At 44.9% G+C, this 23,459-nt stretch overlaps 1 protein-coding gene across 2 annotated transcripts; it reads right to left on the reverse strand.

The window, feature by feature from the left end:
* Positions 1–615: 615 nt before the first annotated feature.
* On the reverse strand, positions 616–19,926 carry ALG3 (ALG3 alpha-1,3- mannosyltransferase). 2 transcript variants are annotated; one of them, XM_087872433.1, is made up of 9 exons: positions 19,694–19,925; positions 15,272–15,371; positions 13,481–13,628; positions 12,150–12,310; positions 10,302–10,422; positions 8,880–9,085; positions 7,814–7,891; positions 6,485–6,628; positions 616–1,018 (listed from the first exon to the last, which is right to left on the reverse strand). In XM_087872433.1, the coding sequence occupies exons 1-9, from the start codon at positions 19,884–19,886 to the stop codon at positions 856–858; spliced, it is 1,314 nt and encodes a 437-aa protein (XP_087728559.1). In that variant the 5' UTR covers positions 19,887–19,925; the 3' UTR covers positions 616–855. The 2 variants fall into 2 exon arrangements, with proteins under 2 accessions (XP_087728559.1, XP_087728560.1); XM_087872434.1 differs by lacking the exon at positions 616–1,018 and adding an exon at positions 3,276–3,457 and having other exon boundaries at positions 19,694–19,926.
* Between the last annotated feature and the right edge of the window lie 3,533 nt (positions 19,927–23,459).

Raw genomic sequence — 23,459 nt, forward strand, 5'->3', positions numbered from 1 at the left:
GGTCATACGTTGAGGACTACCTGTACTACTAGAGGGCACAATTTGCCACAGAGCATCTTATAAAAACCTTGCCCCAATTTATGGCAACAGTGCTTGGTCCATATTAAAAAGCCAAAATCTCAATTTTTTTTTAAAAAAAAACAAAAAACCACAGGCTGGAGGATATCACGTCCTACGGCTGTGATGGCGAACCTATGGCACACATACCCAAAGTGTCACACAATCGCCCGGCATGCACAGCCTTACCTGTTTGTCTTTCGGGTTTCTGGTGCACATCTGCGCGTGACAATCAGCTGTCCGTGCGTGTGGCAGTGCCAAAAACCAGTGAGTGCATGTGCACCGGCCAACTGATTGTCTAGTGTGCATGCACGCCAGAACCCCAAAGTTTGGCTTTTCCAGAGTGTGTTCCCTTCGCGCGCGCATGGCAGTGCCAAAAACCAGCCTGCGCATTCGCGTCGGCCATCTGATTGCGTGCTAGAACCCGGAAGTTTGGCTTTTCCGGAGCGTGGCTGTGACAAGCATGTGCACAACGTTTCCATGTGACCTTTTTTTCGGCACTCGGTTGCCCATCACTGTCCTATGACAATCCATAAATTGCAGCCAAGTGAAGCCTCGTTATCCAACCATTACTGTCCTTTATTCAAGATATTCCACATTATCTTTGGTGTGACGATCAGCTCTGCCAATTCCCATTCCTCACCCCACTTTAGCCACAGGGAAGAGAAGGCAGGGCATCGCCCCGCAAGCACATCTGGCACCGGGAAGGTCTGTGAACGGCCCCTTCTCAGTGGTCCTCAGCAACGGCCGATCTTAATCCAAATTCCTACTGTCCCTCTTTCTTCTGAGTCGTTTTTTTCATTCCACCTTTTTTGACGGCTGCTTCTCCTCCGGAGAAGACCTTGTCCCGTGCCAGAGCTGCAGAAGGATGATTCCATGACACACGTGGAGAGAAGCTGAGCTGTAAACCGTCGAGGGATACGTGTTCCACGAGAGCTCGACTAAACCTAAGATAAGCACTCTGAGGCGAGACCAAGAGAAGAAAACCATGATTTAACTGAAGCCCTAAAAAAAAAGGTGACCTACCTGCTAATAGGAAAGGAAGGAGTTTTCCTGTTATTCCCCATTGCGGTGAAAATATGTACATAAATGCAAGATAGATGGATTTTCTAGACTTCATTGAGTGCCCTGGAAACAAAGAGGCTATTTCTGGCAAGAAATTATGTCCCTTAGACCAGGGATCCCCAATCTTTCAGACCTCAGGGACCACTAAATTCATAATTTAAAATCCCGCGGACTACTAATATGATCTGCCTAATGACTGGCTGGGTAGGTGTGGCTAGGTGGTCATGTGACTGGGTGGGTGTGGTCAACTCAATGTCACTCACGTCGAGGGGCGCCTCGCCAGCCTCTACTCACCCCTCCTCTCCCAGCCATTCCTCACCTGCCTGCCCGGGCTCCTTAGGGCCCCAAGAGGAAGCAGTTGTTGGAGCTAAGCAGCCACCACGAGAAAAAGTTGGCAAAACAGCTCCGTTCAAATTGGATCCGATTGAGAAGGAGGCTCAGCAGAAGCACCTCACTGAGGACTAGGAGCATAGGCTTTCCAAGCAGAGGGAAGACCTGCGGGAGTACAAGGCCAGGTACCAGCGCCTGGAGGCTCAGTGGGCTGAGATGGTCAGCCAGTTCCAGGCCATGATGCAGCCCCACTGGAACAAGGGTTCCAGCACCACTTCCCTTCAGCCTTCACCCAAAGCCCCTCACCAGGAGGCTGAAGCAGACCCCGAGTCAATAATTTCTGTCCCCCTCCGACCCAAACAAAAAGACCCCAAAGGGGGAGAATCTCTGCAGTGACACAAACGTTCATTGCACATATCCGGCCCAGGGGCCATAGTTGTAGGACCCCCGATTTAGTGCAATATTAAAAATGCAAATAATTTTTCTGCGGACCACCAAAAGTTTCTCGCGGACCACCAGTTGGTGACTTCTGTCTTAGACTGTTCACATGCATGCAAAGGGCCTTCCTTCCCCTCCCATGTTAATCTTACAGAGAGTCCTCCACAGTGGTGAAATCTAACATTTATTACTACCGGTTCTGTGGGCGTGGCTTGGTAGGGGTGGGGTAATGTGACTGGGTGGGCGTGGCCATTTTTAAAACAACTTTTAAAACCATTTTTTCTACAACCTCTTTGGCAAAGAGGTTGTAAAAAATGCCTTCAAAAGGCTCTGACGATCCCAGCTGATTTGCCTGATCGGCAAAGGCTTTTTTTTCTTTTAAAAGCATTTTTTCTACAACCTCTTTGGCTTTTTTTCTTTTAAATGCCTCTGACAATCAGGCAACTCAGCTTGGATCGGCAGAGGCATTTAAAAGCAAAAAAAGGTTTTTTTCTTTTAAATGCCTCTGACGATCCAAGCTGAGTTGCCTGATTGTCAGAGTTGAGCCACGCGATCATCAGAGGCTTTTTTTTTTTTTTTAACTTTTAAAAGCATTTTTTCGGTCGAAGAGGTTGTAGAAAAAATGCTTTTAAAAGTAAAAAAAAAACAGCCTCTGATGATTGTGTGGCTCAGCTGGGCAGGGGGGGGCAGGGGTTTTTGCTACCGGTTCTCCGAACCACCCGCCTCCATCGCTACCAGATCGGGCGATCTGGTCCGAATCGGGAGCATTTCACCCCGGTCCTCCACATTTAGTGACTCCTTTAGTGACTGTTAGCACTGATACTTAACAACTGTTGCAGCATCTCCATGATCGCCTGATCAAAATTCAAACACTTGGCCACTGCCTTGTATTTATGACCGTTGCAGTGTTCTGGGCGGGAAGTGTCACGTGATCTTCTTTTGTGATCTTCTGACAAACAAAATCAATGGGGAAGTCCTCAGTTACTAACTGAGCAACCGCAGTGATTCGCTTAATAATTGTGGCGAGAAAGGTCGTAAAATGGGGCAAAACTCACTTAACAACTATCTCACTCGGCCACAGAAACCTTGGGTTCAGTTGTGGTTGTTAAGTCTACCTGTAAAATACAGGACTACCTGTATTTTAGGATACATAAACAAGTTCTTTGGGTTTTCCAGCTTTTTAAATAGTAACAGGGCAACCGATTTTGGATAAATATTTAGATCTCTAGCAACCTGGGATCTTGGGCTGCTCACTCCTCCTCTCCCAATCCCATCCTCCACCCCTGCTTCAATCTACTCAAGTAGATTGAATGATCACTTTCTATCATCATGTGGCCAGGGTGACACCACACGCTAACAATTAACAAAACGAACAAACTGTCAGCTAAGGCATGAATATGCTTTATTAGCATGTTGTCTTAGTTATGAACATTTTAACTTCTTAATGACTTTAAACGGGATTACCATCATGTTCATTTTCTGGGTGTCGTTTTCCTGTTGTTCCTCCCTCAAGATCCTCTCTCCCATTTGCTGAAATACCCACAATTTAGGAAAGCGTGTCCAGCATCTGATGAAATGAATTGCAGTCTATGAAAACTTAAGGCAACCTTCTTAAACTGGAGATCTATGGAGCAGGGGTGAAATGTAAAATTTGTTACTACCGGTTCTGTGGGCGTGGCTTGGTGGTGGTGGGGTAATGTGACTGGATGGGCGTGGCCAACTTTTTTTAAAAAAAAACACTTTTTAAACCATTTTTTCTATAACCTCTTCGGCCGAAGAGATTGTAAAAAAATGCTTTTAAAAACCTCTGACCATCAGGCAACTCAGCTGGGATCGTCAGAGGCTTTTAAAAGCATTTTTTCTACAATCTCTTTAAAAGCCTCTGACGATCCCAGCTGAGCCACACAATCATTAGAGGCTTTTTTTTTTTTTTTACTTTTAAAAGCATTTTTTCGGCCGAAGAGGTTGTAGAAAAAATGCTTAAAAAAAAACAACACCTCTGATGATTGCGCGGCTCAGCTGGGCATGGGGGGGGGAGCAGGGATTTTTGCTACCGGTTCTCCGAACCGTGGCCATCGCTACCGGATCGGGTGATCCGGTCCGAACCGGGAGCATTTCACCCCTGCTATGGAGATTCTCAGTCATCCGGGTCATGGTTTCTCCCAAAGGTGCTTTTTCAAGAGGCAAGTGGACTTCCTTGGTTCCTTTTCCCTGAAGACGTTTCGCTTCTCATCCAAGAAGCTTCTGGAAGAACTGAAGAAACTCCTTGGATGAGAAGCGAAACGAGTTCAAGGAAAAAACCAAAGAAAGTCCAGTTGCTTTTTGAAAAAGCACCTTTGGAACTTCTTAAACTGGGTTGTCTCCAGATACTATTTTAAATGGTACAGCCATTTTGTTCCCGATCTGCATCAGTCGAGTTTCATTATTTTTAAACATTTCTACTTTAGACTTCTGGTAAAAGTTGCCTTAGTTACTGTAAGGCATCTGATATTAAATTTAATTTTGTTTGATGCTATTTTTTTCTCTCCTACAAGAATATATTTGATTTGGTTGGCTCGTACTATTTTAAAATAATAGTCAACTCTTCTTCAATCCCCAAACTCACAAATTTGATGTTTTACAGGTAATCCTGGACTTAGCCCCATAATTGGGATCAGAATTTCCATCTCTAAGCAAGGCAGTGATTCACGCCCGATTTTACAACTTTTTTTGGTCACAGTTAAGTAAATCACTGCAGTCGTTAAGTGAGTCATGCAGTCGTTAAGTGGATCTCCCTATTTGATTTTGATTTTGTTGGAAGCCAATTGGGCAGGTTGTAAATAGCGATCACATGACTACAGGACACTGCGACTGTCATAAAAACACGTTGATTGCCAAGCGCCCAAATTTTGATCACGTGACGGTGGGGATGCCGTTGTAAGTGTGAGGACCAGCCACCCATCGCTTTTTTCAGCGCCATAACTTTGGTCACTAAACAAATGGCTGTTGTGGACTGCCTGTATTTCTAATTTGGGCACCAGGTTGACGGGTGTCTGTGTGTGTTTAACCTTAAATTACCAGCTGGAGAGAAAACTGATCTCCCTTATGTCAATAATATGGATAACTGAATCTAAGTACAGACAGTCCTCGACTTATGACCGTAATTGAGCCCAAAATTTCTGTGGCTAAGCGAGACATTTGTTAGGTGAGTTTTGCCCCATTTTACGACCTTTTCTTGTCGTACTTGCTAAGTGAATCACTGCAGATGTTAAGAAACACGGTTGTTAAGCGAATCTGGCCTCCCCACTGACTTGGGCTTGTCGCAGAAGGGGATCACGTGACACCCCCCCACGACCCTGCAACCGTCATAAATACGAACCAGTTGCCAAGGGTCTGAATTTTGACCACATGGCCCTGGGGATGCTGCAACGGTTGTTTGAAAAATGGTCATAAGTCACTTTTTTTTGGCGCCGTTCTAACTTCGAACGGTCACTAAACAAAGTGTTGTAAGTGGAGGATTACTTGCAGCTCCTCCTCCTCTTGGTGGCAGGGAAGGAAATGTTCAGAAATCTCAATGGCTGGATAACTGCTGATATACACAGAGAGAGACAGACAAAAACCAGATACACAGACAAACACGCTCCCTCCCACTGAAACCAGCAGCACAGCTCGCAACTTCCCTCCACCTAGCACACAAGTTCCCAGTATGAAGAGAGCAAGCGCAATGCTGGCGCTGTTGTGGCCCGTACGTGGCCTGTGAGGCTGGTGGCTGATTCGGACAGCGAGGAGGCTGGTGTGGTGCTGCGCCAGCAGCCTATGCAGCTGGCACTCAAGTCGGACAATGAGGAGGCTGGAGAAGATGTGGTGCCAGAGGCGGGGATTCAGCCAGGGCCTTCAGAACCTCCAGAAGCTCCCTTAAATGAAGAGGAAGAAGAGGAGCCTCTTCTCGATGCACGGGCGCGCAGAGCTGCCAAAAGGCAGGAGTGGCTCCTCAGGAGGAGGTCTCCTCGAGAGTAAGGTGTGGGGCTAATTGGCCACTCCCTTAGCCTATTTAAGGAGGAACGCCGACTGAAGCAAATTGTAGGGAACAACTTTAGTTCATTCTCCTCCGCGTCTGGATTCTCTGCAAATTGCTTCTGGGCTTTCTGCCAACCTTAGTAAGATCGTGATTACTTTATCTTTGTTTTCTTGGAGGCTGTTAAGAAAGTTTATTAACAGCCTTTGTTTGGAAAAAAACTGAGTTCTTTTAGTAAATTTCAGTTTTGTACAAACTTTGTGTATGTTGTGTTCTTTGGGGTCCGTAGCTGGGGCAGAACAATTACTTGCACCTCTTGGGGGCAGGGAAGGAAATGTTCAGAAATCTCAGTGGCTGGATAACTGCTGATACACACAGAGAAACAGACAAAAATCAGACACACAGGCAAACACGCTCACTCCCACTGAAACCAGCAGCGCAGCTCGCAACTTCCCTCCACCTAGCACACAAGGTTCCCAGTACGAAGAGAGCAAGTGCAACGCTGGCGCATGTGAAGAGACTCTAAAATAGGATAAAAGAGCCTTGGCTTGTAGCCCTTTCCCCCCTCCCCCCCCCAAAAAAGTCCTGGAAGATACATACTTCAGTAGGTGGGCCAGCTTCTTGGGTGGTGTGCACCAGAGTAGGTAGGGCAGGGTATGGAAATACCAGACGTAGAACTGGTAATGCAAGGAGCGGCTGAAGCAAACGCCAATGAAATTAGAGGTAAAGAGAGGGAAAATGACCTGTGGCTTTCGGTTAAGGAAAAGATTGCACAGTGCAAAACTCCCCAGGGCTATAACTGTCAGGTTTCAGTGTCGTCTCAAAATAAATTGCATTTCCAAACAAATAGTCTTTGATGAAATCTTTCATTTATTAAGCACGACAATCTGTCCTCGATTATGTCGTAGCCAACACTGACTTCCTGACCCCAAACCTTCCCTTTCCGTTCCCCAATTCTCTGCGTCTCATTGGCCATCTTCCAAATCACTCTCCCCATATCTACTACTTCAGCTCCCAGGAATGTCCCCCCTCCCATCTCATCTCCTAGGGGATATTATCTTCAGGGAAAATAAGTAGGTGAAAAGTCAAGCGTCCTCTTGCCAGCTGCCCCCTCTTCTCCTCCTTATGTCAGCACTGGAACAAATGTAGTTTGGAGTGCTGACAATAAAACATTGCGATGGATGTTGAACTATATAGTAGTGGCCAAAATTGTGGAAACCTTTTGGGAAAAGTGTATTTTTGAGGTTTGATGGCTAATAACACCATTTGGGGATGGGGGGAGGGGAGTTTCAAGATAATCATATTCCACTGCTGGGAATAGCCCAGACCTTAACCCAACTGAAAATCTATGAAGCTGACTAGAGAAACTTGTTAGTTAAAAGCGACCCAGCAATAAAACCCAGTTAATAGAAGCCATCATTCAATCTTGGTTTCACATTAGAACAGCTGCAGAACTAAAAAATTTGGTTCACTCCATGGTAAGACGTTATTAAGGCCGTAATTCATTCTAAAGGTTACCCAATTAAGTATTAACTGCCATGGTGATAATTTTTATATCTCATTTTTTCTGCGCGTTTCACTTTTCTTCTTTATACTGTAACTGCCATTCTAATAGCGAATCCTTCATAAAAGTTATGGCATTACCTTTTGATTATATGATCTTTCCATTGATATATAATTTTATGGTACTACTCCAAAAGAAGTGGTGTTATTAGCTAGTTTTAGAAAATACACTTTCCCCAAAAAGGTTTCCACAATTTTGGCCACTACTATACTAGCCTTAGAAACTATGAGACTTGTGGACTTCAACTCCCAGAATTCCACAAGTCTTAAAGTTGCCAAGGTTGGATACCCCTGGACTATACTAACTGTGAGTAATCAACCCTAATATCCATCAAACAAGAAAATCTCACTTTTAGTGAAAGGATATGATTTGCTGAAAGAGGTTTTGGATGGTCCTTCCTCTTGGCTGGATCCTTTAACAGGCTCAAGATGGTTTCATCAGATCTGTAGGGGACCAGTAAGAAAATGGGTGAGTTTCATGGTGGATTATTTGCCAGGTTGAGCCCTATCTATACGTGAGATCTCGGTGTGATGCCTACTTTCATTCCGGAACTGTTGACTTGAGACATAAAGACAATTGAAACAAAATCCAACACAAGTGCAACAAAAATATCTTTCTCTCCCTCTCCGAGGACGGTGTTGGAAAATTTAAATTACTCCCACCGAAGTAGAACAGAAGGATTAGAAGTGACATGATAGCAGTCTTCCAATATTGGAGGGGTTGCTACAAAGAAGAGGGGGTCAACTTATTTTCCAAAGCACCAGAAGGCAAGACAAGAATCAATGGATGGAAATTAAGGAGAGAAGCAACCTAGAACTAAGGAGAACTTTCCTGGCAGTGACAGCAATTAATCAGTGGAAGGGCTTGCCTTCAGAAGTTGTGGATGCTCCATCACTGGAGGCTTTTAAGAAGAGACTAGACTTGTCTGAAACTATTGATACAGGGTCTCCTGCTTGAGCAGAGGGTTGGGCTAGAAGACCTCCAAGGACCCTCCCAATTCTGTTCTTCTGTTGAGGCCTGGGACAATCCTAGGGAACAGGCCTCCTTTTCTTTTTTTATATATATATAATTTTTATTAATATATTCTATACACTAATACACAAACAAAATATACAATCCTGCCACCATGGTATAATATGATTACATTGTCCATAAGTATAAAGTCATTCCTTTATACATACATATTTGCCATCATATATATATATACATCATCATATATCTATTCTATCCCACCTTTTCTGGACCCAATCGTACCATACTTTCCAACTGTTATAAAATTCTGAATCTTTTTTACCATTGATCAATCTAGTTAATCTATCTGATTCCGCACACTCATTAATTTTATATATTATTTTCAAATCTATCGGTAAGTATTGATTTTTCCACTCCTCCTTTTCCGTAGCTCCTTCCCCACGAACTGCCACTTCTCACCTGTGCCACCTGGTTAGTGCAAAGAGAGCCAGGACTGTGAAGTGAAGGACCAACAGCGCCAGGTGAAAAGCCCGGTGTTGGAAAACTTCTTCGGGCAAGAACCTCCAATTTACGGTCCACTTGAAGAGGAACTGACGACCCAAATCAAAGGAACGGGACACGTATCCCACGGGGTTCTCCATCAGGAAGGGCAAGCCCAGGGCCACCTGCAAGAGAGACACAACAAGCTCCCAATGTCTACGGAGATTCTCGGTCATCCAGGTTTTCTTGCCCCACTATTAGATAATCTCTAATGAAGTAGGTTGCTCGTATGCAATCTTGAAGGGGGAGAGAGAGGGGGGAAAATGAGAAAGAAGAAGGAAAGAAAAAAAGAAAGAAAGAAAAATAAAGAAATGGAATGAGGGAGGGAGGGAGTGAAGGAATGAAAGAAAGAAAGGAAAGAAGGAAGAAAAAAGAAAGAAAGGAAGGAAGGAAGGAAGGGAGAGGGAGGGAATGAATGAAAGAAGGAAAGAAAAAGAAAGGAAAGAAAAAGAAAGGAAAAAGAAAAAGAGGAAAGAAAAGAAAAAAAGAAAGAAAAGAAAAGAAAAGGAAAAAAGAGAGAGAAATAAAGAAATGGAATGAGGGAGGGATGGAAGGAAGGAAAGAATGAAAGAAAAAAGAAAGAAAAAAGAAAGAGAAAGAAATGGAATGAGGGAGGGAATGAATGAAAGAAGGAAAGAAGAAAGAAAAAGGAAGGAAGGAAGGAAGGAAGGAAGGAAGGAAGGAAGGAAGGAAGGAAGGAAGGAATTTTGTTTTGGCATATCGGTAATTATCAAATCAACTGACTTATACAAATGGCTTCCCACAGGAATTGAAATACTGAAACCCTTCCGTAATCAAAGGAACGGTGTAGGGTCCCATTGTGAGATAAAGGCCCCCCGTCTGACATTATTTTGCAAACCGAGAGAGGCCATTTATGGAGTCTGGCCATTGCCCTTCCCTGCCTCCCCACCAAATCTTGCCACAAAAAAAATGCAGGTGCGACAGCCCTGAGTGACAGCCTCTCTGTCAGGGTGGCAATTAATCCCATTCTGCTTTTGGGTAATTGCACCTTGATTAGAGAATGGATCGTGACCATTTCCTTGAAGTATACTTTAAGAAAATAAACCCGAAGATATGTTTTCTAAGAAAAAACTCATTTATTTGTTATAAAGAAAATAAAACATCTTACTAGGTAATTAATTACATCTTGGCAGCTTTCCCGGCCACCTCTCCTGGCCGGAGAACAAAGGGAAGATTTTAGAGAAGAAAGTGAAAGAATGTAGACATGTGCAGTATCAGTTACTGATAAGAACTTGGCAAGCTACGGTAAGTCTGAAAGTTCAAAAATAAGAGCTCATCTGGTAAATACAAAAACGCAGTGACACTCTCTCCTCCACTTACCTGAAGGACTGCACAGATGGCGAGCTTTGGAATGGCCCCTCGCAAGCCAAAGCGCCGGAGGAGAAGGAAGAGAAGTCCCGGCGCAAAGAGGAGGATGTTCATTTTGACCGACACAGCCAGGCTGAAAGGCGAAAAGCAGAAGGGGTGTTAGGTGGGTGTGGTCCCTGCTTGGGGTGGGTTCTAAATTTTTTTACTACCGGTTCTGTGGGCGTGGCTTATTTTGTCGGTGTGGTTTGATGGTCATGTGACAATTCTTTAGCATTTAGCAGAGGTACTGATCTACCAGGCTTTTAACTGCCTGCAGAGCTGTACCGGTCTACCTGTTTGTTCTTGGAGCATTCCGGTCTACCCATTTTTTTTTGGAGGCACTGGTCTACTCATTTGTTTTTGGAGGCACCGGTCTACCCATTTGTTTTTCGAGCGCATTGGTCTACCACCACACTGCCTTTAAACCTGATCAGCTGTAGGGCGGCCTTTTGAAGCCGCGTGGCAAGAGTTTAAACAGCTTTTTCCTTCTAGCCAATCAGCTGGGATTCAGGAGGCAGCGAATAGATTGGGGGCAGGGCAAATAAAAGGTAAGAATAATGCGGGGGGGGGGGCAGGTCCCGAACAAAGAGAACCGGTCCAGTGACATCATATCCTCACTGCTACCGGCTCGGCCGAACCAGGAGGAACCCACCATTGGTCCCCACTAGCCCCATTCACGTCAAAACCAGCTCTGTAGCCTACGCTTGTGCTTAAACACCACCCAGGCAACAACCAGAGACCATCTCTGCCCCTCCGTGTTGGCTTATTTATATTTCATCGAATAAATCACAATAAACCATATCAGTTACAGCTTGGCGTTATAATAGATGAACCCAGCCTAAGTTATGAACAGAATACAAGGCGGGCGGAACTGAGGCTCAGATGACGAGCTATACGATGCTCGGGAAGCAACAAATGTGCATTTCCCGCCCCCCAAAATCAGAATTTTTGGCAAAAAAAAAAAAAAAAAGTTGTAAATCAGTGCCAGGGACAGTACCGGTCTCCTTTGGTGTTAATTTTAATTTGTAAGGCTGAACGTTTTAAAGGCTTTTGTTTTGTGCTTTTAGGATGTTGTAAGTCATCCTGAGTCACTTGAGTCACACGGGCAGCATATATATTTCATAAACTCTGGGACGTTGAAGAACGGAAGGGAAGGCAGCCAATGAAAGGGGTCTGTGTGCCAAGCCCTCTGAGGGTTACCACCAGGTGCTGGGGGTTCGGGAGAACCTCTAGCTAAGATTCTGTGCAGTTCAGAGCCACTCCTGGCTGGCCCCACCCATCCCGCCCCGCCCCTCCCAGGAGCCCCCACGCGTTTTGGATGCAGGTAAGTACAGGGTGTGCGTGGAGGCTCGGGGAGGGCGAAAAACGGGCCTATCGGAATTTTGGGAAGGCCAGAAATGGGCCAGCTTCCGGCCTTCAGAGGGCCTCCAGAGCCTGGGGAGGCCGTTTTCGCCCTCCCGGAGGCTCAATAAAAGTCCGAGGAGGGCAAAAACGCCCCCCTGTTACCACCCTTCTCTGGCTGAGGAATTCTGGGAGCTGAAGTCCACAAGCCTTAAAATTGCCAAGGAGGGAGATTTCTGCTCTCGCCCAAAAGGTGGAAGCTTTTTCACCGCGAGCAACTGATGAAAAACAGAGGATCGGACTGACGAGGAAAGTGGGGAGGCTCCGAAAGGAGGCCCAAGGCCCTTCGGCCAGGGATGAATCTCAGCCTTCCAAATTTGAGGCAGGCCAGGTCACCCGAGAGATGCCTCTGCAAGATGCTGCTTTGCCCCCCACCTCCACACCCCTCCACAAACCCCCATCAACAAAGGGAGAGCTCACCTGTAGCAGAAGCAGCCCCAGGACCAGCGATCCTCCAGGAAGAGATTGACAGCCAGGAAAAGGATTGCCATGGCCACCGGGTCGTTGAAGAGGCGCAAGACGAAAATGGAGTGGATGCGGTAGGAGGCACAGCACATGAAGAAGAAGACGTAGGGAGGGACCTGGGGAAGACGGGGCAGTGAGGAATCAGGCCCACCCACCACCAAGGCAGCTGAGGCGGAGGTCGGAGTGAGCCATAGTTCATTTAGTGACCATTCGAAGCTACAATGACACTGGAAAAAGTGACTTATGACCACTTTTCACGCTTACGACTGCCATTGCAATATCCTCGTGGTCACGTGATCAAAATCACGTGATCAAACTTCAGAATTGGATTAAGAATTGGACCAGACGTTTTGAAAGGTCCGGTCAAAAGTCAAGGATCCCTGTACTTAACACTGGACTTTCTTCGGGATAGCACAAAAAAGTTAAAATTTCTGCCTTAACTTGCTGTGTGAATTGTACACCAGAACAACCAGAAATTGTACACCAGAAATTGTACACAAAATGAATAATTTGTGACTGGAGCAATGGCATTTCCTAGAGCAGTGATGGCTAACCTTTTTGCCATCATGTGCCAGGAGCGGGAGGAAGCGGAGGGGGGGGGGTCACGCATGCACATGCCCACACCCATAATTGTGGGTGGCCCCACCCCCGTGCGTGCGACCCCCCCCCCATGCTCCCCCCATGCTCCTGGCACACGATGGCCTGGTGGATCCGTTTTTCTCTCTCCCCAGGCTCCAAAGCCTTTCTAGGAGTCTGGGGAGGGCGAAAACGGCCTCCCCCCCCGAGGCCCTCCAGAGGCTGGAAACGGCCAATTTTCCAACTTCCGGTGCGACCGGAAGACCCGTTTTTTGTTCTCTCCAGGCTCCAGAGCCTTTCTAGGAGTCTGGGGAGGGCAAAAACGGCCTTCCCCATCCCCCCGGAGGCTGGAAACGGCCCATTTGCCAACTTCCAGTGGGACCGGAAGGCCTGTTTTTTGTTTTCCCAGGCTCCAGAGCCTTTCTAGGAGTCTGGGGAGGGCGAAAACGGCTCCCCCCCCCCCGGAGGCTGAAAACAGCCTGTTTGCCAACTTCCAGTGTGCCCACCAATATGGCTACATGTGCCAAAGGTGGCACGTGTGCCATAGGTTCACCATCACAGTCCTAGAGTTCCTCCCTACGAGGGACCTGCCCCATTAATCCTTTACTTTTAGGCCATACGCAATACGTTGTTCCTGGGCTTGGGATGGACCTGCAACAGGAAAACGGATCCTCTTTAATGCTTCCAGAAATCCCATTACGGCTCCTGACCTTATTGGTGCGGCTGTAGATGCGGAAAACGAGCAGCAGGGTGGCCAGGTACAAGGTGGCAAAAAAGTACTGTGCCATGCGGATGTTGGTGCCTCTGTCGGTGGCATAATAAAGACCCATGAAGATGTAAACGAAGCCAGCAGGGTACCTGAAGTGGGAGAAGAGAGATAGGAGGGATTTAAAAGCAGCAGGAAAGAGAAACTTCCTTGGTATCCCGTCTGCCATTGTAAAAGCTTCAGCCTGCTTTGCTTCGCTGGCATCCTGCCATAAATTGCGGGGGGGGGGAAGGGGAATGTAGGGGGGAGGGATGATAGGAAGCAGAGGTGCCAATCTGGAACGGACCAATGCATCCAAGGACGTGAACGTGAGAATGCAATGCGGAACTACATCAGAGACGCCAAACCTTAAACCGGTTACCACAACACAAAATATGAATACTATTGGACACTCATGAACTGGTCAAGAGGGGAGGGTCCGGGAATTGGGGAAAAGGCAGGTTTTGAGCAGGAATATTCAGATCCAGCTTTGCTTATGCTGTAACCACTTTAGTCAAAGTTAATATTTTTTTGCTACAAATGGAGTCGAGGGTCTTTCTTTTCTAAATGCTCGAGCTGGGACTAGCCTGACACTTGCTGTATCCATGCTCAGTTTTCCAAGGACAGGACTCCCTCCCTCCCTCTGTTCCTGACTCACAATGCCTACTTGGCATCAAACTTTGTTACTTGAGCCCATCATATCAGCCTGCCAATTTGATCCTGGGGGTTTGGAGTCCTTGGGATTCTTTTGATTAAACCATGTCATATATCGAGACCCCAAAAATTCACTCTGCAGCAGCACCTGCTCTCTGGAATGACATTCCCCCCAACATCTAGGTGGGCCCCACTGTGCTGTTTATAAGAGCTATAAAGATCTGAATTGTTGAGACTTATGAAGACCCTTGACAGATGGGATGACACCATCTGTCATGTCATCCCAACCTTAAATCTTGTATTGGCTGTACAGGTAGTCCTCAACGTAACAACCACAATGGAGGCCAAAATTTCCACTGCTAAGCTAGACAGTCGTTAAGTGAGTTTCCCCCCCCATTACCACAGTTGTTAAGTAAATCTCTGCAGTTCAGTTACTAACACGGTTGTTAAGTGAATCTGGCCTCCCCATTGCCTCAGCTTGTTAAAAGGTCGGAAAAGGGGATCACATGACCCCGGGACCATGCAATCGTCATATGAGTCAGTTACCAAGTGTCCGAATTTTGATCACGTGACCACGAGGATGCTGTAACCATCAAAAGTGTGAAAAATGGCCATAAGTCACTTTTTTCAGTACCTTTGTAACTTTGAATAGCCACTAAATGAATGGTTGTTAAGTCGAGGACTACCTGCAATGTAATTGGTACATACCTTGATAGTACAGTGGTCTAAAGCACCCTGTTATTAACACAGCTGCCTGCAATTACTGCAGGTTCGAATCCTACCAGGCTCAAGGTTGACTCAGCCTTCCATCCTTTCTAAGGTAGGTTAAATGAGGACCCAGTTTGTGGGGGCAATAAGCTGACTTTGTATAAATATACAAAAGTATGAAGGCTATTGCTGAGCACATTGTAAGCCGCCCTGAGTCTTCGGAGAAGGGCAGCATATAAATCAATTTTTTTTAAAAAATTGATTGTTGTGAGCTATCCAGAATCATTGGGGGTCGGGTGCCATATAAGTCTGATCAATTATATTGTTGTTGGTGGTGATGACGATGATGGACCCACGAGAGCTTCAGCAAGGTTGGAAGATTAGAGGTACTCACACAAGGGGTCCCGTGTCCCCCTTTAGTTGGGTGTAATCCAGGGTCCCGTTCACAACCCCCTCCACTTCATCCATGTAGGCTTTCCAGTCGATCTCGGTGTCTGTGGGAAAAGTGCACAGATGCTCATCAGTTCATCAGCTGCCTTAGAAGGTCTGGAGTCTCCAAGAACTCTAAAGGAGATGGGCAGTTAAATTTCGCCGTTCCATAGCCAAGTTCAGGTAATCAAAATGGGCCTACTCTCAGCCACTTTTCTCCGTGCTTCGGACTAGTTTTCAGTAGCCCAGAAGACAGGTGATGGATTTTGATTTTGAATTTTGTATTTTCTGATTTTGTATTTTTCTCTTTAGCTTTTTAGCAAAAGTCATTGTTTATTTATTTATTTTATTATTTTATTAGTCATATTTCTATTGTTGCTGGCGTTGAGCGCTAAGATAACATTTCCTGATGAAGATCGAGACAAAGATGAGGAGTTAGGCGTTTTTTGTATATGTATGTTTGAACAATATAATGAGGATTACCTAAATTTGATAAATGTGAGAGAGATTGCTAATACTGGTATTAGAAGAGATGACGTTAGGCATTCTCCTTTTATGTACGTTTAAATAATATAATGAGGATTATATAAATTTGATAAATGCGATAGAGATTATTAACAATGGTAGCGTGAATATGAATGATACCTAGCCAAATTTGTTCATATATAATAAAGAAATATTTAGATTAAACAAGAAAGACATAGATGAAGATAGAGATAAAGATGAGGAGTTAGGCATCTCTTGCTTATATCTGTTTGAACAATATAATGAGGATTACCTAAATTTGATAAATGTGAGATTGCTAATACTGGTATTAGAAGAGATGACGTTAGGCATTCTCCTTTTATGTACGTTTAAATAATATGAGGATTATATAAATTTGATAAATGCGATAGAGATTATTAACAATGGTAACGTGAATTGGATCAATATGAATGATACTTAGCCAAATTTTTTCATATATAATAGAGAAATGTTTAGATTGAACAAGAAAGACGTAGATGAAGATAGAGATAAAAATGAGAAGTTAGGCATTCCTTGCTTATATCTGTTTGAACAATATAATGAGGATTACTTAAATTTGATAAATGTGATAAGAGATTACTAATACTGTTATTGTGAATTGGATTAATATGAATGATACCCAGAACCAACTCTGTTCACACACAATATGGATGGGTATTTAAAATAATATTAATAATAAATATTTTTTTTAAAAAAAGTAAGGTAACATTTCCTAAACAAATTGACAAACTACAATTATGATGATATGATGCAGCAAGTAATTTGTATTCAATGTGTGATGCAGTTCCCTGGAGGAGTAGAATACAAAATATTTCAACCTAGGCATACCTTCCATATCTCGCTGGAAGGGTTCTGAGGTCTTACTGGAAACATTTCAACTTCAAAAAGGACTGTTTTAATTTTTGCTCTGCCACAAATTCAAGACCAGAATTTTTATTTATCATTTTTAGAAACTAGCAGAATGTTAGTACTTTAATAGGAATGGAGCGGGATTTCATGTAGAACAGTATTTTTCAATGTTGGCAATTATAAGATGTATGGACTTGAACTCCCAGAATTCACCAGCCAATATGCTGGCTAGGGAATTCTGGGAGCTGAAGTCCACACATCTTAAAAGGTTGGCAACACTGAAAAACATTGGTGTATGCAATGCTAAGATACTGATTAAACCGACTGAAAACTTAGTTTGCATGGTCTCTGCACGCATGATGCAAATGAAACAACCAAAATGTTAAAAAGTTATGATATGTATGTAGTTACTTACCAAGCACATCGAAATTGTATTAAAGTAACCAAAATACCTTCACAATTCCCAAGGCATGTCACAACCCTAATGTTTGGAAATTGAAAGTTGAAAAATTTGACATGCCCTAATTAGTGCAACGCTCACGAAATTAGTTTCATGGTTTCTTTAGTTTAAAATAACACATGAACCAGGGGTGAAATGCTCCCGGTTCGGACCAGATCGCCTGATCTGGTAGCGATAGTGGTGGCTGGTTCGGAGAACCGGTAGCAAAAATCCCTGCCCACCCACCCCCCCCCCCATGCCCAGCTGAGCCGCACGATCATCAGAGGCTTTTTTTTTTTACTTTTAAAAGCATTTTTTCTACCACCTCTTCCGACGAAAAAATGCTTTTAAAAGTAAAAAAAAAATCCTCTAATGATCACGCGGCTCAGCTGGGATCAAGAGGCTTTTCAAAGCATTTTTTTCTGCAACCTCTTGGCCGAAGAGGTGGTAAAAAAAAATGCTTTGAAAAGTCTCTGACGATCCCAGCTGAGTTGCCTGATCGGCAGAGGCTTTTCAAAGCATTAGAAAAAATGCTTTGAAAAGTTAAAAAAAAAAAAGTTGCCCACGCCCACCCAGTCACATTACCCCCCCCCCACCACCAAGCCATGCCCACAGAACCGGTAGTAACGAATTTTATATTTTACCCCTGACGTGCCAACACACCAAACCTGGTTATTGGATTAACCCATTTTCAGCTCTGTTGTGATACGGTGAACGAATAAAAGAAGCTAGATTCGCACACACTTGCTATGCTGTAAAAAATGTCTAATGTGAATACTAAGTTTAGTGCATGTACAAAAGTCACAAGGGTCAGAAAGGACCATCGAGGTTGTCAAATGCATGTGCATTCACGCACACAGAAAGACACACTTCCTCAGTGCAAGGATCTAAATTAAATCAGCCTGTTCTGCCCACTGAAGAGTAATCCCCTTCCTCCTTTGGAAATTGGTTCACTGTCAAACTTTTCTTACTGTCACGGACTTTTTCCCTCTGACATTCAAGTAGCTAACATCGACAGCTTGTGTGAATGCCCAAAAGCAGTGATGGGATTCAGCCGGTTCGCACCACTTCGGGAGAACCGGTTGTTAACTTTCTGAGCAGTTTGGTGAACTGGTTGTTGGAAGAAATCATTAGGGCAGAGAACCGGTTGTTAAATTATTTGAATCTCACCACTGCCCAAAAGGTAGGTGGTCTTGCGGGGGAAAGGGAATCCTCTGAAGAATTGGTTCCTGAGGCACAGGATTTCAAGATACGTACCATCTGAATGTCCCTTTTTCCTCCCCGGGTGTTCCTCACACAGCCTGCAATCCTAGACAGAGATCCAATTTACTTACAAGATTTGGTTTCCAGCCAGGGTGGATAAAAATCAATGATTTAAAAAAAAAAAAATCAAAAAAATCAGATTTTTTTGATTTAAATCGGATTTTTTTTTTATTTTTATCGAATTTATTTTAATAAAACAACTTTGGGGTAAAAATCTAACGTAAGATAGTTTTCTATTTAAGATACATAAATAATTTAGTTTATTCAGCATGAAATGGAGCTTAGTTATGTAGCAGGAGGCTGTCTATTCTGCAACACTGGGACTATCGGTGAGTCAACAGTGGGTCAAAGGAGTAGCAGAGATGACAGTTGCTCTTTAAAAATTATGATTTAAATCGAGTTGATTTAAAACAAGCCTTTTTACTAGTGATTCAAATCATGATTTAAATTGTGATTTAAATCAACTCGATTTAAATCAAATCCACCCTGTTTCCAGCTATTTAGTTTAATATGTACACTGAGAGCATATACACCAAAGACAAATTCCTTGTGTGTCCAATCACACTTGGCCAATAAAAAATTCACTTCACTTCACTTCACTTCACTTCACTCTCCATTCCTATTCCTATTCCTATTCCTATTCCTATTCCTATTCCTATTCCTATTCCTATTCGAAAACGAATCAAAGCACAATGCTGGATTAAAATTATGAACGAGACAAGACAGAGCCTTTCCTTTTTTTCGTCAAGGTTACGGCGAAGGGAAAAAAAGAAATATTTCCTGCGATCTTAGTAGCAACACATCATCGGATGCCGTGATTGCCACCCACCCCATAGATCGAGAAGGGCACAGCAGTTTAGACCAGTGTTGGTCAACCTTGGCAACTTTTAAGATGCATGGACTTCCAATTCCCAGAATCCCCCAGCACAGCTGTGCTGTGCTGGGGGATTCTGGGAATTGGAAGTCCATGCATCTTAAAAGTTGCCAACCCTGTTTTTAGCCTGCGGGGCCAGCCAAAAACACCACCTGCACTGCTCCAGTTCTATTCTTGGCACACACACACACACACACACACCCTGCCCTTCGCCTACCCACTCTAAAACGACTCCCCTCCACTCTTCCAAGATTCTAGTCCTCAAGGTTTATCAATGCACCCAAATACCCCCCCACCCCACCTCCCTTCCTCCCCCCCCCGCCATCAACGGGGCGCCCTCCCAACGGGTCTGGCCAAAGACCCTTATTATCACTCCATCCCTGCGCGGATGATGGGAGCTGGAATCCAACCCTTTCGGGGCGCCCAAGGCGACTCACATGCCACCCTCTGGATGACCCAGAGGTTGACCCCCACTTCGGCCAAGCAGAGGCAGGCGGCCACCAGCGGGGTGAAGCGAGGCTCTAAGAGCACCAGGTGCTTCTCCTGCCAGGCTCGGCGTAGGGCCCGGAGTAGGACGGGGGAGCCTGGCCCCGCCGCCCCTTTCCTCCGCGGCCCAGGCGCCGGCGCCATAGCCCCTATTGAGGCCCGTTGGTGCCTCCGCCAAAACGTTCCCCCGCCTGGCCTCGCCCGGCGTCGACAGTTCCGGCCGCGGCAGTGTCCGCCCTTTGGGGGGGTTTCCTCAGCTCCGGGATTTCCCCGTGGTCTCCCGTCCACCTGCAGCAGATCAAAACAGAGCCGCCAGCTCAGCGCTACCCTCTAAGCGGGGTTATTTTTGTGAAAGTTTGCTCCTTTTCAAGAATGCACCAGGCGTTTTGTTTTTGTTTTCCCCCCCCCCTTGCCCAAGGATCTCTTCGCCTCTCCTGGTGGTCTCCTTTCCGTGCCCCCCCTCCCCTCTCCCCTTAACCTCTAGTGGCTTGCCAAGGCTCTGTTCGTGGCTACCGAGCGTTGGATTCCACGACAAAAGGTGTAAGAAATGCGCTTGCTTGGTTTGGGTCTGCAGCCTCCTGAGTGTTTTACTTAACTCCGCTAAAATAAAAGAAATGAAAAGGAAGGGAAACAAATATACTGAATATACTGCGTGATTATCATACACAGAGAGGGGGGGAGAGGAAGGGGGAAAGAGAAAGAAAGAAAAGAGAGAGAGAGAAAAAAAAGAGAGGGAGGTAGAGGAGAGAAAAGGGAGGGAGGGAGAGAAAAGGGGAGAGAGATAGAAAGGGAGGGAGAGGAAGGGAGAAAGAAAAGGGAGGGAGAGAGAGAGAGAGAGAAAAGAGGGAGGGAGGGAGAAAGAAGAGGAAGAGAAAGAGGGAGGGAAGGAGAAAAGGGAGGGAGAAAGAAGAGGGAGAAAGAGAGGGAGGGAAGGAGAAAAGAGAGGGAGGGAGGGAGAAAGAAGAGGGAGAGAAAGAGAGAGGGAGGGAGAGGACGATAATTCATAGCTGAAGCTCATGCTCCCTATGAGAGCTTATCCCATTATTTATGTTTTAGTTATTAACTAACTATTAATATGTAGTTTTAATATTAAAGAGGAAGGGAGGGGAGAGAAAAGGGAGGGAGAGAGGGAGGGAGAGAGAGAAAAGGAGAGAGAGATAGAAAGGAGGGAGGGAGAGGAAGGGAGAAAGAGAAGGGAGAGAAAGAGAGGGAGGAAGGAAGGAGAAAAGAGAGGGAGGGAGACAGGGAGGGAGAGAGATAACTCCTAGCTGAAGCTCCTACTCCCTAGGGTCCTTATCCCATTATTTATGTTTTAGTTATTAACTAACTATTAATATTTAGTTTTTAATATTAATAACTAACATTAATATTAACTTGCCAGGCGTTGAACCCAGAAAGGAAGCACGTTTTTATAGTTTGCAATTTTGTTTTTAAGAAGAATTGATTAAGCTCAATCGGCATTACAATTTCCTACTCATTTATAGCTTCAGCAACCTGTGCAAATGCCATGGAGGATCTGCAACTAAGAGCTCCTTGGTGCTGTCTGAGCTTGGTTATGTCCTTGCAGACGTTTAATTACCGTACTAGGTAACACTATCAGGGCTAGCTGCGTAATGAAACGTCTGCAAGAAAACAGCCAAGCTCAGAGAGCACCATTTCAATCCTGAGCTACCAATATCCCCCTTTATTTAATAACATTAAATATGTACTTATATGTTAGGGGGTAGGTATATACATGTATGTATGTAGCATTTCTATATGTGTTTTATATATGTGTACACTTTTCAAGAACAGGCAACAGAATTTCATTTTTAATGTGTGCTGGAGTGCCCACAGGAAAAAAAAAATGACAATAAGCTATCTCTCTCTTATCGGATCTCCAACTCTCGGTGGCCTCAATCTGAAGAAGGAAATCCCAAAGGTGCTTTTTTAAAGAGGCAACTGGACTTTCTTGTTTTTTCTTTTGAAGACGTTTCACTTCTCATCCAAGAAGCTTCTTCAGCTCTGACAGGATAGTGGGGAATGGAAGGATTTATATTCCTTGCAGGCAGCCAGTCATTTGCATCCTTTGAGAGTGAGGCTCCTTGAGTGGTGCTCCTGGTTTCTGTCGTCTGCAATTATTTTCTCTCTGGAAATCCATTCCTACTCCCACACCATTCAAAGGGTGTTCATCCCAAACTGTATAGCTAAAAGTCTGTAGATATTCTCAGTCATCCAGGCCATGGTTGTCCCAAAGGTGCTTTTTCAGGAGGCAACTGGACTTCCTTGTTTTTTTTTGTTCTCTTGAAGATGTTTCGCTTTTCATCCAAGAAGCTTCTTCAGCTCTGACAGGATAGTGGGGAATGGAAGGATTTATGGTCATGACCCTCTCTCAGCAAAGAATATAAATCCTTCCACTATCCACTATCCTGTCAGAGCTGAAGAAGCTTCTTGGATGAGAAGCGAAATGTCTTCAAAAGAAAAAAAACAAGAAAGTCCCGTTGCCTCCCGAAAAAGCACCTTTGGGATTTCATCAGTGGTGAAATCAGTTTTTTTTTTATTACCGGTTCTGTGGGTGTGGCTTGGTGGGTGTGGCAGGAGAAGGATACTGCAAAATCTCCATTCCCACCCCACTCCAGGGGAAGGATATTGCAAAATCTCCATTCCCACCCCACTCCAGGGGAAGGATACTGCAAAATCTCCATTCCCACCCCACTCAGGGGCCAGCCAGAGGTATTTGCCGGTTCTCTGAACTACTCAAAATTTCCGCTATTGGTTCTCCAGAACCTGTCAGAACCTGCTGGATTTCACCCGTAGATTTCCTCCTTCAGATTGAGGCCACCGAGAGTTGGAGATCCGATAAGAGAGAGATAACTTTTATCGTCATTTTTTTTTTCCTGTGGCACTCCAGCACACATTAAAAATGAAATTGTTGCCTGTTCTTGAAAAGGGTAGACATACATAACACACATATAGATATGCTATATACATTTATTTTTATTTATTTATTTATTTTGTCAAGCATGTATAAGATAACAGATGTAAGTATAAACACGGTTATGTATACAGGAAATGGATACGGATAAATGGGGACAGGACAGGGACGGTAGCCACGTTGGTGTGCTTATGCACACCCCTTACAGATCTCTTACGAATGGGGGGATGTGTATACCTACACCTCAGGGGTGAATTCCAGCAGGTTCTCACAGATTCTGGAGAACCGGTAGCGGAAATTTTGAGTAGTTCGGAGAACCGGCAAATGCCACCTCTGGCTGGCCCCAGAGTGGGGAGGGAATGGGGATTTTGCAGTCTCCTTCCCCTAGAGTGGGGTGGGAATGGAGATTTTGCAGTCTCCTTCCCCTGGAATGGGGTAGGAATGGGGATTTTGCAGTATCCTTCCCCCTGGAGTGGGTGGGAACGGAGATTTTGTAATATCCTTCCTCTGCCACGCCCACAGAACCGGTAGTAAAAAAAAAATTGGATTTCACCACTGCTACACCCTAACATATAAGTACATATTTCATATTATTACATAAAGAGGGATATTGGTAGTTCAGGATTGAAATGAAGGCTCCTTGGTGCTCTCTGAACTTGGCTGGAAAAACCCCTTTGGGACAACCATGACCTGGATGGCTGAGAATCCCTACAAGACCTACAGCAGCCAGAAAGCGGACCCAAACCCTCCTAGCTCGCGTTTCCGGGGGGAGCGCTTTTATCCACCCTCCCCGCTCAGCAACC

The sequence above is a fragment of the Pantherophis guttatus genome, chromosome 6, assembly GCF_059756535.1.
Source record: "Pantherophis guttatus breed Tessera chromosome 6, ASM5975653v1, whole genome shotgun sequence".
NCBI classification, from domain to species: Eukaryota; Metazoa; Chordata; class Lepidosauria; order Squamata; family Colubridae; genus Pantherophis; species Pantherophis guttatus.

What these genes read in the sequence shown, in the direction of transcription:
- ALG3 (XM_087872433.1), bottom strand. Translation starts at nt 19,886, where the DNA reads ATGGCGCCGGCGCCTGGGCCGCGGAGGAAAGGGGCGGCGGGGCCAGGC. An exon ending in GGGGACACGGGACCCCTTGT is followed by an intron (nt 13,629 to 15,271) that starts GTGAGTACCTCT and finishes CTCCCACTTCAG; the next exon opens with GTACCCTGCTGGCTTCGTTT. An exon ending in AAGCTGGCCCACCTACTGAA is followed by an intron (nt 1,019 to 6,484) that starts GTATGTATCTTC and finishes GTCTCGCCTCAG; the next exon opens with AGTGCTTATCTTAGGTTTAG.